This window comes from Chiloscyllium plagiosum, chromosome 1 (assembly GCF_004010195.1).
Source record: "Chiloscyllium plagiosum isolate BGI_BamShark_2017 chromosome 1, ASM401019v2, whole genome shotgun sequence".
Lineage (NCBI taxonomy): Eukaryota > Metazoa > Chordata > Chondrichthyes > Orectolobiformes > Hemiscylliidae > Chiloscyllium > Chiloscyllium plagiosum.
In genome coordinates this window covers 68,842,486-68,858,920 of record NC_057710.1, presented here as the reverse complement: position 1 = coordinate 68,858,920, position 16,435 = coordinate 68,842,486, and the positions used below count along the sequence as shown (strand labels likewise).

The following is a 16,435-nucleotide window of genomic DNA, read 5'->3' as shown; positions in this document are numbered from 1 at the left end:
AGAGAGCGATTATTTTAGATGTGGTATTGTGCATTGAGACAAGATTAATTAATGATATCATTTACAAAACCCCAAGGTAGAAACAACCGCAATGTTTACAGTTTACATCTAGTTTGAAAGGGTAAAATAAGGGTTTAGGTTTGTATTTTGAACCTAGCTTTGACAAAGGGTCAGTTAGACTCGAAACGTCAGCTCTTTTCTCTCCTTACAGATGCTGTCAGACCTGCTGAGATTTTCCAGCATTTTCTCTTTCACCTTTGTCTGAGAATTCTGATGAACAGTTAGCTGCTGTTGTATCTGTATGTCACGATGTCCCGGCCAATGAGCACCTGACTCTGATGGTGTAGTTCTTTCTTCAAACACAGGTTTTGTAACACAATTCTAATGAATACAAGATGAAAAGCATCAGCTTCATTTTCCTTTAAGCAATGTTCATTATTGAATTAATAATGCTGTATGGGGAGCTGAATTATGTGCAAAAAGTAATATTTTGCCTCTGACTTCCAGAGGTGGAAGGGAGATGGGAACTTAGTGAGTATTCCAATTAATGGGTAAGTAATATTAGGCAGATTTCTGGAGCTACAGGCTCTCCAGTCTCCAGGCCCCTTGAATTTCATCCTGAGAGGTTACTGATCTGCGTTAGTTTTCCAAAACTCCTGTGATTCATGAATGATTCTATTGCAAAGTAACAAAGATAACCCCCTTCAACCCAAGAATAGATGGCAGCACAAAGCAGGAAACTATAGGTATTTATGTTGACATTGTTGTGGGGAGGTGTTGGAACCAGTAGTTACAGACATTATAATTGTGCAGGTAAACAAACTCAAGATAATCTGGAAGGGTCAGCATGGTTTCCTGAAAGGGAAAGCATGTTTAACCATTTGAATGGAGTTCTTTGAAGGAGCAACATGCTCTGTAGATAAAATTAAGCCTTGGTTCACAGACAGCATTTGATAAAGTGCTAAATCAAAACTCATGGGGTCAGGGGTAAACACTCGGGAGAATGTCAAGGTGTTAGCAAGAAGAATAAAAATCTAGAGAATTGTTTAAATGGAGAATAATTACAGAATTCTGAGGCGCAGAAAGAATTAGGTATTCTGGTGTACAAAAAGTTAGTGTGCAGGACAGAACATAATCAGTAAGCGAATGTGACGCTTATAAATTAAAAAAGAGTGGAGATAGGGTCGTTGGATACTACGATGGCAGAAATGGATAGAATCTTGAGAGGCTGTGGAATCAAGATTTAGCAGTAGTATTGAATGACCAAACAGGCTGTAAGGACTGAATCATCTACTGCTCTTATTTCATATGCTTATATGTGTAATTTTATAATTTTGGTGCACAATACAGTGAATTTCATATTCTTAAATATATAAATACACAGGACCTTGTGTTATGTATGCAAATGGAATTTGTACATACATTGTAGCTTTTTCAAAAAACAGATTGGTGGAGATAACTAATCCCTGCTGCATTCCTATTGGCAACATCCTGGTCTGAGAATTCTGATAAGCAGTTGACTGTTGCTGCATTTGTATGCCAATTTGTCCCCACCAATGAGCATCTTCCTGTCATAGTGTAGTCCTTTCTTCAAGTTAGTTTTTGCATCACAGCTCTGATGAGTGCAAAATGAAAAGCTTCAGCTTTTTTCTCCTTTTAGCAATGTTTATTATTGAATTAATAACGCTATATGGGGAGCTGTGGTGTCATGTCGAGAAAACAAGTAAGTACACAAATTAGCTCACTTCTGTGGTATCCTTTCCCAAGAATAGGATAAGGGAAGAAATTTCAAAATAGCATAACTGCTGAGCTAACAGTTATGTTTACAGATGTCTTTCACAATTATGCACTGGCATAAATCTGCCACTAAATATTATTTTTGTTTTGTTTAGTGTAAGAGTAAACAGACAGAAGGATGGAATGTTGGAAGTATGTCCCACAATTCTCACAGAGGATGCCATGCAAGCCCAACATCTGGCATCTACATTGGCCCTGTGGCATTTAGTAAGAGGACAGGTAAGGTGACGTGTTTAGTATATATTTGGAACGCATTTAGAAGCTTGCATTTTTGTTTTGTTCAATGCCTCAAGGAATAGACAAAGTCAGAAGTCACACGACACCAGGTTATAGTCCCAGCAGGTTTTTTGAACTCTCATCTTTCATCAGGTGTCCTGCTGTTGTGTGACTTCTGACTTTGACCCTCCAGTCCAAATTGGCATCTTGACACCAAGGAATGGAAGGATTTTCTTCTTAAGTATTAGCTTAATATGGTTCCACAAGCACTAGGCACTCCAGTAATTCAGTTCAGTATCCATTCACCTTGATTTCCTCAGCTCTGAGAGAGTAATCAGTAAATGAAACAACCAGTGACAGAGTTCCTCTCCGTGATGGTACTTCTGAACATGTCTGATCAGCGAGTGAAACCTGTTTCAACAGATCATAAATTGTGGTCAGTCACTTAGAATGCACTTTAACAAAAAGAACCTATGTTTATTTTTGGAAAAAAAAGCTTCATATAAGTGACATTTTCAAAAGATTTTAACTTAAACCGCTAAAAGAAAGATTTAACGCATTTCCCCAACAATATGTACAGAGATATTCAACCCCAGAGAAGTCTCTTCACTTTAGGATTTCTTACTCAACTGACTTGCTGCACATTCACAGATGCAGTTCTATCTGTCTCTCCTGGAACACACAAATATAAATGAACTGACTACCCTTTTCTAGCACTGTGTTGAAATTGCTTCAGACCTCTGTCCAGCTCTGTTGGCCTGGAGATTACTTTCCAACTCTGGACACTTCTGCAAACTAGCATTTGACAGCCTGATGACTTCTTTAAAAAACTGATAATGGGGTCCTCTGCTGGTACGAATTCTCTTCTTCTGAACTCAACCCGCTTGTGGCCTTTGTCATCTATTTCAGTGAATCATAAAACTTAAACATTCAGCAATTAACCTCCCATGTAGCTACTTGAGTCATTTAGCTTAAAAGACATGCTTTCTTATCTTTAGTTCCTTGTTCCAAATGACTTCTGACCCTTTCTATTACATAAATTGTCATCTCAGAACTAAGTAGTTGTTTGACCACTTTCAAATTCAAGCTTCCAAATAGCAATAACATATTCTAAATATTTGTCACTTTTGATACGCAGTGACTTCATAGAAAAAAAATTTGTATGTGTGGATGTTAAGCAAATACTTAATCTGATTCAAATGTGGTACCTGCTGACATCCCCAAATAGTCAGATCACCTAATGCTTATTTTCTAGGTAAGTGGTTATATAGAACTGTAATTTGCAAGTAAATAATATTTTAGTTCCAGGAGAAAGAAGAGAGACAGTAAATTATGATGTAAGAAATACAACTGAACACAAATTATCAGTCTTTGCAATTTTGTTTCCCAGTTAAGAATTTATTTAACATGTTTTTATACAGAAGCTAAGCAATGTCGTTTTTTTTTCCCTAAGGAAAAGTAATTGAAATTTTATTGCTTTGTTAGCAAACATCTATTTTGACAGCATTGAACAGACCATGCACTGCTCTAGCATCCCTGCTGGTTTGACTTTGTTGTTCAACTTCCCTAATTGCTTGAAAGTATTGGTGTTAATTAAATACTAGAAAAATAAATGGAAATTCAAAAGGTCTATTTGATTTCTTCTGTTGCAAAAGATAATTTCAGCTTGTTGGCTGTTAGTTTTTTTGCTTCAGAAAAAAAACTAATCGTGTCGAAATACCAGCCATTAGAATTCTGGATGTAGGTTTGCTCACTGAGCTGGAAGGTTCGTTTTCAGACGTTTCGTTACCATACTAGGTTACATCTTCAGTGAGCTTCCAAATGAAGCACTGGTGGTGTAGCCCACTTTCTATTCATATGTTTGAGTTTCCTGGGTTGGTGACATCATGATTCATTAACTTGTGCCCCCAAATTTCTCTATGGTGTGACTTCTGCAGTCTTTTCCAATTTAAATAATATTCAGCTCTTCTATTCCTACAAAAGTGCATTACCTCCCATTTTCTCACATATTCCATCTGCTAAATTTTGCCCATGCTGTTTACCTGTCTGTCTCCCTCTCTAGAATCCTTCTATCATCCTCAAGACTTGCTGCCCTGTATATTCTTGTGTCATCCACAAACCTGGTTACACTCACTTTTCACATCTGAGTTATTAATATGAACAATTATGACCCCAACCCTGAAGCATTCAACAAATTATAGGCTGTCATCATAAAAATGCCCCCTTCATCTCAACACTGTGTCTTTGAAAAGTTGATCAATCCTCTGATTATGATAACCTACCGCCTCCATGGGTTCTTATCTTAATATGCAGTCCTATGTGCCGTAATTTGTTGAATGTTTTTGTAAATGCAAATATCTTGCATCTATTGGTTCCCCTTTATGTATCCTGCTTGTTAGTTCCTCACAGAACTGTAATAAATTTGTCATGCTTGTTTATCCTTTCATGAAACCATGTTGACTTTGCTTGATTGTAGTAAGTATTTTTAGATGCTTTGCTGTTACATCCTTCATAATAGGTTCTAACATTTCCCCAACAGCAAATGTTAAGTTAACTGTCCTATAAGTTATCCGGTATATACCTCCTTCCTTTTTTAAATAATGATGTTACATTAGCAGTTTTTTATCCTCTTGAACTTCTCCAAAATCTAAGGATTCTTGAATTATTACCTGCACTCACTGTCTTTGTAGCTACTCTACTCTATTTAAAATGTTAGTCATCCACTCAGCATCTTATATTTTTCAATTAACTGGACTGACATTGTTCTGAACTCCAGTATAACCAGTCGCAGCATACGTAACCCATCTTCATAACAGAAACCACTAATTTAGTAAGCCTCCTCTGAACAGCCTTCAGTGCATTTGCGTTCATCCTTGTGTTATGGACCAGACCAAACTGACTTCGGATATATCAAGGAGCTGGCCTAGACTCTAACTTATCTCTAATTTAAAGACAAGTGAAAAGTGTTGTGTTCCAGATGTAATTTGATTAGTTACACTGCTCGACATTAAGCAAAGCATCCTTTACTTTTACCCCCTACAGTTAAAATATGACAAAATGAAAGAAGAATTGCTACAACTTCAACTCTATTGGAAAACATAACAGAATAATAGATTATTAACTACTAAACAGCAACAGTTCCAGTGTATGCCATAAACACACTCTTGGCAAAGGCAAAATCAGTAAAACAGATTCTCTCTCTCTGCTGTGTGACAATCCAAGCTTTTAGCTGTAGCAGAAAGAGAGGGAGATGTTTAAGCTTCTTCCACAACCAGCTTCAAAGCCCCAACAACTGCTGAAAGCTAAACTGAAACTCTGTGGGAGCCTGACTACCCGTTCATGCTGCTTCTATTGTTACAATTTTTTTAAAATCCCAAAGTTTCACATGGTGTTCACTTTATTGGTTTGGAAGAGACAGCTCATCATCGATGGCTCAAAACTTCACTTAAAAAACCAAAGACAAAATACACTTCTTAAACCCATAGAATGATCACACTTAAATAATGTGTATTAAGCTCTGGTTTCACCAGTGCCCTATATAATTGATACATAGCATCCTTCATCTTCTTGATTGCATGCTGTACCTGCATACTAATTTTTTGCGACTCATATGTTATGTAAATGATCGGTCTGAGATGGCTCTGGATGTCCTAGTGCATGAATCAAGTAAGTTTAGCATGCAGATGCTAGAGATTAATTAGGAAAGCTAATAGAGTATTATCATTTATTATGAGTGGTATTTATTAGAAAAGTAGGGAGAATATGCTTCGTGCATACAGGACATGAGAGAGATGCATCTAGATTACTTACACAGTATTGGTCAAGATTTATCAGGAAGGATGTAAATGGTTTGGAAGCAGATCAAAGAAGATTTAGACTAGCAATAGACAGCTTTGTCTCACAAAGAAAGGTTAGACATGCTTGGCTTATTTCCATTGCCATTTAGAACAGTGAGAGATGGTTTGATGGAAATATACAAACATACAAACTTGGAGCAAAAGTTGGCCATTTGGCCCTTCATGTGTGTTCTGTCATTCGATAAGATCATGGCTGATCTATTTTCAATTTTCAAGTTTCACATTCTTAGGTATTCTATAACTTTTGATTTCCTATCCTAACAAAAAGATTAACAATAACTTAAAGATTTTCAATGACCGTACCTCCTCCACCTTCTCAGGTAGCGAAATCCAAAGTTGCACAACACTTTGAGGGGAAAGAAACTTTATTCTTTTCGAGTTTCTAAAAAGTGTCCCCTATTTCTGGAATCACTAACAAGAGTTAACACCCTTTTCAAGTCCACTTCATCAAAACCTTGACCATTATGTCCACTATGAACATTCAGAATCTTCTAAACTTCAAGCAAATGATCCCTTGTCCTTTTAAGATCCATTGAAAATAAGCTCAGCCTATTTAATATTTCCTCAAGACTGAAATGCTAATTTCAGGTATCAATCTAGTAAGGTCTTTGTGAAGATTTGTAGCTTTGCAGGTTGTGGATGTGGTTGTTGTTTTGCTCACTGAGCTGATGGGTTGTCATGTAAACATTGTTACCATGTTAGATAACATCATCAGTGCGACTTGCATTGTTGTTTTACTCTGCTGGATATTTATATGATCCCGGTCTGTTAAGGTGGGTGGTGTCATTTCCAGTTATTCTCTGCAGCGTTTGTACATGAAGTCTATTTCTACATGCTTATTGATGGCATTCCGGGTTGAAAACCAGTCCTCCTGAGCATGCCTCGGGTTAGCTTGTCCTAGGATGGTCCCAGTCAAATAGATGGTCCTCCTTGTCTGCATGTATTGGGATGAGGGAGCATTGGGGTTGTGCCGTTTTGCTGCTGGTTGGTGTTCATGTATCTGGATTGCTAGTTTTCTTCTTGTCTGTCCGAAGTAGTGTTTATGACAGTCATTACATGGGATTTTGTATATTATGTTGGTCCTGCATGTTGTAGGTATGAAGCCTGTTGTCCTTGTGACTAGTAGGCTTGGTGTGGCTGTGGGTTAGAGTGCTACCATGATTCTGAGTGATTGTAGGAGACTGGTTGTCATTTTGGATGTGTTCTTAATATAGGATAGGGTGACTGTTGTATTATGGCAGACAGTGTCCTCTTGTAGTTGTCTGTCCAATATGCAGATGAAGCTGTTGGGGTATACATTGTTTGTGAGGTAGGTGTTCTTCCTCATTTTTGCATAATTGTGTGTTGCAGCGCATTATAGCTCATTTTAAGTAGTGTCTTGACACAGCTCTGTTTGTGGCCGTTGGGGTGATTGCTGTTGTAATTAAGATATGATTCGTGTTAGTTGCCATCCTATATGCTTTGATTAGGAATTCACCGTTGGTCACTCGTTCCACAGCGTCTAGCAATTGAAGAGAAAATGCTGGAAAATCTCAGCAGGTCTGGCAGCATCTATAAGGAGAGAAAAGACCTGACGTTTCGAGTCTAACTAACCCTTTATCAAAGCTCATCTTTGACAAAGGGTCAGTTAGAGTCGAAATTTCAGCTCTTTTCTCTCCTTACAGCTGCTGCCAGACCTGCTGAAATTTTCCAGCATTTTCTCTTTTGGTCTAGGAATTGAAGTTGATTGTTGTTCTCCTCTTCTCTGAATTTGATGCTGGTGAATACGTTGTTGATGAGATGGTATGTTTCCTGTAACTTTGTGTATTTGATGATGACAAATGTGTCATCCACGTAGCGGATCTATAGTTTGGTTTGGATCAGGGGAAGGGCTATGCATTCCAGTCTTTGCACGACTGCTTCCAGTATGAGTCCTGATGGGTGATTCTATGGATATGCCATTGGTATACTTGGCTGTTAAAGAAGAAGTGAGTGGTATGGCATAAGTCTAGTAGTTTGAGCATGTTATCCTTGCTGATGGTGTTGTTACAGTTCAGTGTTTCTGGTTCTTGCGGTAGTGCTGTGACTGTTTCTTTGGCTGGTGGTATGTCAATGGAAGTGAACAGTGCAGTTTCATGAAATGAAACCATAGTTTAATTGTCGTCGATTCTAATGTTTTGAGGTTAAGGAATTCCTGGGCTGAGTAGATGGTGTGGCTTGATCTGTCGACGAGTTGTGTAAGTCTCCATTGTAGTTCCTTGGCCATTTTGTGTGTTGGTATGCCTGGTAGGGAAACCGTAGGCCTGAGAGGGTTATCTGGTTTATGCACCTTGGGGAGTCTGTAAAAGTGGGGCATGTTGGAGCCTTCTGGTTTCATTCTGACGTAATCTGACTTGGTTATCTGTTCAACCTGTTTGAGTTTTTTCCAGTGTATAAATAATCCTGTTTTCTAACTGTGACATGAGGTCTATCTCCCCTGTTGGTATGTGGAACAGGCATGTAGAAATAGACCTCATATACAAACCACTGCAGAGAAAAGCCGGAAATGACATCACCCACCTTAACAGACTGGATCATATAAATATCAAGCGGAGTAGAACAAGAACGCTTCATAGAACTCCACTGATGTTACCCAGCATGGGGACAATTTATTTGCATGACAACTCACTAGCTCAGCAGGCAAAACAAACAGCCACAATCTAGTAAATTTCTTTTTAACAATCTCTAGGGTACTTATATCCTTTCCTAAATAAGGAGACCAAAACTGAAGACTATTCCAAATATGGTTTCAACAATGCCTTGTGTATCATAATCTGCATGATTAATGGAATAACAAAATAACAAGCCTGTTGTAAGCAAGAATTGTCAATTCATTTTTGGAGAAAGTCTTGTTTTTGGATATATGTGGAATTGCTATATTTTTAACTTGCCAGAATGACAACTTCAAAGTTCTGTATATCAAGTTTTAGCACCTTTCTTTTAAAATTTCAGGCTGTACATCAGTTACTCCCACCTACATATCGTGAGGTGTGGATTGAATGGAGTGAAGCTGAGAAGAAGAAAACTGAAACGAGACAGATGGAAAAGAATAAACCACGAGACCAATTCATTACCAAATTGTTAAATACACTAAAGCAGAAACCATCCACTTGCATTTCATCAACAACAGAAGATCTAGAAGATTCCTGGGAGAATTTGATAACTGAGGATGACTTCAGAAGTTTATGTATTGCTAAGGAGAGGGATGATAATTTGAACACTGCAAAGATTATTTTAAAAAACTTGCAAAGTTCAGTCAAGTTTCAGAAACTTTTGAAAGAGAGGCAACTGTTACCTGTCTTTCAACACAGAAAGCAAATTGTTGAAACTCTCAGAAGGCATCGAGTGGTGGTGGTTGCAGGTGAAACAGGCAGTGGGAAGAGCACACAAATACCTCAGTTCCTTTTGGATGATTTACTGTCAAGTGAGACTACACAATGCAATATTATTTGTACCCAACCTCGAAGAATTTCAGCAGTGAGTCTGGCAACACGTGTTTGTGAGGAACTTGGTTGTGAAGAAGGTCCTGGAGGAAAAGTAAGATATAGCCTATTTCTGAGATGAATTGGGCTTTTTGGAAGAAACCAGTTCCTAGCCCTTACCTGAGTGGGCAATGCGTTTTTTCACTCCATTTGAAAGAAATGAGGGCAAAATTGCATGGTGTTTGCACCAACAAAATTAAAATGGTACAGATGAAGCAGAAATAATTGATGACAAGTGAAGGTGATGGGAGCTAGGAAGGCTGAAAGAAATAGAGTTTGACAGTCGTTGCTGGCAAAGAGTGAGTTGATACAGGAGACTGTCACTGGTTTTTACTTTAGCATAGGGATGTGTCAGGGAGTGTACTTGGAATTCAGAAGGAACAAGGTGACGAGTTCAAAAAAGCATTGATGGTGAATATTGCTGAAATCAAAAGAGGCTAAAATGAAGTGAAAAATGGAACATAAAGTAAGCAGCTTGTGTTATCAGCTAGTGACCTTTCTCTTGGATTTTGTCCTTCATATTATTATTAGCTTTAATAATCTGTTTATATAAGAAACGCTATTCTTGTCCAAATTAACTTTATGCGTCCTCAACTTAAGGTAATTGAGGGCAAAAGATATGTCCAACATAAAGTAGGAAATCTAGTGTCTTGGAGCCGTTGGAATAGGAGTAATGTGGGAATTCTATTGGAGGTTATATGGCATTGACCATGGTACCAGATATGGCAATGACAAACTCAGCCTTGATGAGTCTTCCATATCAACATCTGAGAGGCTCGTGTCAAAATTGGGAGAATTGTCTCATGGACTAGTCAAGCAATGGCCTGACGGTCATGCTCTTGTAATCATACATTCCACACAGTGTCCCAGACAGTACTATCATCATCCCTTGGCATGTGCAGTTCGACTAAAAGAACAGACCTAGCAGAGGTGACAGCACAGTTGTATGTAATTGTGAGGGAGTTCCTCAGGGGTCATCACCATTTATAGGAGACACCATGAAGCCTCGTTCTATTAGGTTAAACATAGGCAAGAAACTTTTCTGCTCATGCCCAAGCGTTAACCCTCTTGACTGATGAATCAATACTCCTCTTCTTGTACAGACTTTAATGTCCACCACCAAGAGTGACTCAGCAGCACAACTATTGACTGAATTGTTAGTTCTTAAAGGACATACCTGCTAGATTTTTCTCAATGGTTGATAGTGAGGAAACCATAAGAGCAAAAACATACTTTACCTCATCCTCTCCAATCTGCCCGCCACAGATGCATCTGTCAATGACAGTATTGGTAAGGGTGACCATCACACAGTCTGATGGACACTAAGTCCCTCTTCACATTGTGTTGTGTAGCACTGTCACCTAAGCTGCATATAATAGACTTTAAGCAGATCTATCAACTTGATATATCAACTGGCCATGAGGAGGCACTTTGAGTCTTCAGCAGAATTGCACTCCAATTTGCAACCTCCTGTTATGACTTATCCCCCATCCTATCATTGATATCAACCCTGGTGCAGGAGGGTACACCAGAAACAGCAATAGGTATACCGAAAAGTTAAATGTCATACTAGTGAAGGTACAAAACATGATTATTTGTGTGCCAAGCAGAATAGTTGGACAGAGCTTAGTGATTTCACAGTAAATAGATTAGATTGGTGCTCTTCACTCCTGCCATATTCTGCTGTGAATGGTGGTGGACAATGAAACAACTCTATGGAGGAGGAAGCTCCACAAACTTCTCAATCCTCAATAATGTAGGAGTCCAGCATATTAGGGTGAAAAATAAGGCTGAGGCTTGCGCAGTGGTCTTCAGCCAAAGTGCTGAAAAGATGATTTATATCTACCTCCTCCGGAGGTTGCCAGCATCACAGATCTGAGTCTTCAACCATTTTGCTTTACTCCATATGATATCAAGATACTGTGGAGACATTGATGCTGCAATGACAATGTAACTAAAAATGTGTGCTCTAGAACCTGCTGTCCCCCTAGTTGTTCGGTACTGAAGCAGTTCATGTACAATTGCAGCATGACCTCGACAGTATCAAGGTTCGGGCTGATAAATGGCAAGTCATGTTCATGTCAGAAAAGTACCAGGAATTGACCATTAGGAGAAAGTGAGGACTGCAGATGCTGGAGATCATAACTGAAAAATGCTTGGCACACCCTTCTCATTCCTGAAGGAGGGCTTATGCCCGAAATGTTGATTCTCCTGCTCCTTGGATGCTGCCTGACCTGCTGCGCTTTTCCAGCAACACATTTTTCAGCTCAGGAATTGACCATTGCTGACGAGTGACAATCCAACCATTGATCTTGGACATTCAGTGGCATTTCTATCACTGAATCCACCCTCCCCCCCACCGACCCATTAAAATCCTGGGGTTACCATTGACCAGAAACTGAAATGGACTCATCACTTAAATACTGTGACAATGAAAGCAGGTCACAGGTTAGGAATCCTGCAATGAGTAACTCACCTGACTCCCCAAAGCTTGTCCACAAGTACAAGGCCCAGTTGCCTGAATGAGTGCAGTTCCAACAACACTCGAAGTTCAATACCATCCAGGACAAAGCTCACTGGATAAGCACTATATCCACAATTGTTCGCACTCTCTAACACAAATGTTCCATAGTACCAGTGATCTACATTTTCAAGATGCAAACCTTCTTAGGTAGCACCTTCAAAACCATGACCACTGCAAACTAGAAGGACAAACTCAGCAGATACATGGTAACACCACCACCTGCAAATTCCCCTCCAAGCCACACACTATTCTGAATTGGAAATACATCTCATTCCTTCAACACCATTGGTTCAAAATTTTAGAATTCTCCCTCTAATGACATGTTGGGTATACCTACATCAGATAGATTACAGTGGTTCAAGGAGTCAGCTCACCACCACTTTACCAACAGCAACTAGGGCTGAGTATTAGTGCTGACTCATCCATCTGATGAATGAAATAAAAGCTCTGCGTAAAAAGAACCTCAATTACCTTTCGTGCTTCCTTTGCCTTTTGCTCTGAGCAAGCTTACTGTCTGTTTTACTCCACCTTTGTCAACAGCATAAAAACCATCATTTTTCCAGCGCCCTTTGTTTTTGAAGAAGAATAATTGAACTCAACGTGTTAACTCTATTTCTCTGCATATGCTGTGAGACTTGCTGAGTTTTTTGAGCACTTTGGATATACTGGGTATTTGAAAATAAAACACAGTATTTTCCTTTTATGTAGGTATTTGAGATCTTGGTTTACCTTTTCTATGATTTTTCAATACATCGATGATGTAGGTTAGATGGAATTCGAGAATTAATTACTCTTTGATTCTAATTACATTGATAAGATGGAGCTGAAATACTAAAAACCAAGCGTAGTATGGTCTGCTTTGAAATTCCAGATAATTGATTGTTTCCTGCATAAGACGATTAATTGACTAAGAGCAGTGATAGTTGACTTGTTAAACATCTTAAGAGGAAGTGAATTTGTTGTTAGCATACAAACCATATTATAATTTCTGGGTTAGAGTTGTGCTTCAATTCACTCATATATTGAGTACCATATTCTTACTGAGCAACATACTTTTGTAATTTGGGTTAATGTCTCTATTTGCAGAACTCTCTTTGTGGTTATCAAATCAGATTGGAATCAAAAGTTGGAGAATTGACTAAGCTTTTGTACTGCACTACTGGTGTTCTTCTGCGGAAACTGCAACACGATGCGTTTCTCACCACTGTGTCTCATGTAATTGTTGATGAGGTAAGACCTCACTTTACTGACATCCAAACACCTCATTACTGCATCTGTTAGTCTCGATGTGGTCCCTCCACACTGGGGAGACAGGACGCCAACTCGCAGAACATTTCAGAAAACCTCTCTGGGACGCGTGCACCAAACAACCCCACCACCCTGTGGCCGACCACTTCAACTCTCCCTCCCACTTCGCCAAGTACATGGAAGTCCTGGGCCTACTCCACTGTCAAATCCTAGCCATTTGACTCCTGGAGGAAGAATGCCTCATCTTCCACCTCGGGATCCTCCAACCATACAATATCAATGTCAATTTCACCAGTTTCCTCATCTCCACTCCCCCTAACTCATCCCAGATCCAACCCTCCAACTCAGCACCACCCTCTGAAATGTCCCACCTGTCCAACTTCCTTCACACATATCCGCTCCACCCTCCATTCTGACCTAAAAGCATCAACCCTCCCCCACGCCCCACCTGCATCTACCTATCGCCATCCAAGTTGCCTTCCCCTCAGCCCCACCCCACCCCCTATTTATCTCTCAGCCCCTCCACATTCCTGATGAACTTATGCTGAAAACATTAACTTCCCTGCTCCTCTGATGCTGCCTGACCTGCTGTGATTTTCCAGTGTCACACGCTTCTACTTTGATCTCCTCACCTTCTCCTGAGAAACATATGCCACGCTGTAATGATTGGATCCATTTCAGTATAGTTTACGGAATCCTGAAATCTCAAGCATACAGCTAAGGGTCTGGTGCAGTAATGCAGCATATGATGCTTCTTACCACTTAAATCGTTATAGACCTCAACTTGCCCAACTTATTAACTTTTCCAAATAAGGTTTTTGCTTTGATTTCATAGCTATGGGAGATTAATTAACAATAAGCAGGAGTTCCCTTTTGACCCATTGATATTTGGTTGTCCAATGTTGCAAAACATTGTAGTTAAAGTATACATCACAAGTCTGAAATGAAAATTATTGCCTTAACCCATTTTTTAAACCCATTTCTTGATTATTCCATTATATTTGTTACAGGTTCACGAGAGGAGTGTACAATCAGATTTTCTGTTGATCATACTGAAGGAGTTAATGCAAAAACGTTCAAATCTAAACCTAATTTTGATGAGTGCAACTGTGGACAGTGATAAGTTTGCTCGGTACTTTGGACATTGTCCTGTTATCAATATCCCTGGGAGAATCTATCCAGTTGAGGTGAGGGCAAGAAGTGAAAAGCCAATATTTTAGTTTTTTACTGAACACTTTTACAATATTGGTCTCCAACGTGACGAAGATGATCAGATTTTCAAATTCATTAATGCATGTGGGCAAGTACTTAATTTAATTCTTCAACAAAGTCTTAAAGCAGACAGTGAAAGGTATTTCTTCAGAGTAATTTTACAAAAAATGTATTCTAACACATGCCTTGTATTGTGTAAAATTTTTCACTTGATAAACCCTGAACAGTACGGCACAAACAGACCTTTTGGCCCACCAAAGCCTTTGCCTATTTGCCTAATTTCAGTCCGTATCCTGTATTCTAGGCTGATTATAAGTGTCAAGATGTCTCTTAAACATCTGTCTCCACCACTTAGCCAGCAGTGTATCACCCTCTGTGTAAAAAGAAAAAGACTCTCACATCTCCTTTCAGCTATGTCCCCAAGTAATTGACATTTCTACCCTGGGAAAAAGATTCCGACTATCTATTCTATCCATGCCTCTCAATTTTGTAAACTTTTCCCTATCTCATTCTTTGACACTCAAGTAAAAACAAAGCAAGTTTGTCCAATTTCTCCTCTTAGCTAATAACCTCTAAACCAGGCAACATTCTCCTAAACCATTTCTGTAACCTCTCCAAAGCCTCCACATTCTTCTGGTGGTGTGGCAATCAGAACTGTACACAATATTCCAGATGTGACCGAAATAAATTTCTATACAGCTGCAACATGACATGCCATTTTTATACTCTATATCCCAGCTGATGAAGGCAGACATGCCATATGTCGTCTTGGTCACTTTCAGGAAACTGTGAACCAGTATGCCTAGATCCCTCTGTATGTTGATACTACTAATTACGTAAATTTAGAGCAGAGGGGATGGAAGCTAGGGCAGTTGTATGCTCCTCTTACAGGATTTGGGAGATACTTTGCAGTTCAGTTACTGGTATTGTACTGCAAGGATCTATTTTGGGGCCACTACTGTTTGTCATTTTTATAAATGACCTGGATGAAACATAGAAGGATTGGTAACTTTGCAGAAGCCACTAATGTCAGTGAAAATGTGGATCGTACTGAAGGATATTATCGGTTACAGAGGGACATAGATGAGCTGCAGAGCTGGGCTGAGAGGTAGCATGTGGAGTTTAATTGGAAAAGTTTGAGGTGATTTTCTTTGGAAGGAGCAACAGGAGTAAAGAGTATTGGGCTCATGGTAAGATTCTAGGTAGTGTAGATGATCAGAAAGATCTCTGTGTCCATTCACTTAGATCCCTGAAAGTTGCCATCCAGGTTGATAGGGTTGTTAAGAAGATATATAGTGTGCTAGCTTTTATTGGTAGATTCATAGAGATGTACAGCATGGAAACAGACCCTTCGGTCCAACCCATCCATGCCGACCAGATATCCCAACCCAATCTAGTCCACCAACCACCACCCGGTCCATATCCCTCCAAACCCTTCCTATTCATATACCCATCCAAATGCCTCTTAAATTTGCAATTGTACCAGCCTCCACCACATCATCTGGCAGCTCATTCCATACACTTACCACCCTCTACGTGAAAACGTTGCCCCTTAGGTCTCTTTTATATCTTTCCCCTCTTACCCTAAACCTATGCCCACTACTTCTGGACTCCCCAACCCCAGGGAAAAGACTTTGCCTATTTATCCTATCCATGCCCCTCATAATTTTGTAAACCTCTATAAGGTCACTCCTCAGCCTCCGACGCTCCAGGGAAAACAGCCCCAGCCTGTTCAGCCTCTCCCTGTGGCTCAGATCCTCCAACCCTGGCAGCATCCTGGTAAGTCTTTTCTGAACCCTTTCAAGTTTCACACCATCTTTCCGATAGGATTGCACGCAATATTCCAACAGTGGCCTTACCAATGGCCTGTACAGTCGCAACATGACATCCCAACTCCTGTACTCAATACTCTGACCAATAAAGGAAAGCATTCCAAACGCCGCCTTCGCTATCCTATCGACCTGTGACTCCACTTTCAAGGAGCTATGAACATGCATTCCAAGGTCTCTTTGTTCAGCAACACTCCTTAGGACCTTATCATTAAGTGTATAAGTCCTGCTAAGATTTGCTTTCCCAAAATG

The 16,435-nt window shown here is 39.6% G+C and overlaps 1 protein-coding gene across 1 annotated transcript in view; it reads left to right on the top strand.

Moving 5' to 3' along the window:
• dhx29 (DEAH (Asp-Glu-Ala-His) box polypeptide 29) overlaps positions 1-16,435 on the top strand; it is a 123,184-nt gene that overhangs the window by 37,432 nt on the left and 69,317 nt on the right. The window contains exons 10-13 of the mRNA XM_043688629.1: positions 1,893-2,016; positions 8,841-9,425; positions 12,981-13,124; positions 14,153-14,329. Coding sequence (XP_043544564.1) covers positions 1,893-2,016; positions 8,841-9,425; positions 12,981-13,124; positions 14,153-14,329 — 1,030 coding nt within the window. The remainder of the gene's footprint in view (positions 1-1,892; positions 2,017-8,840; positions 9,426-12,980; positions 13,125-14,152; positions 14,330-16,435) is intronic.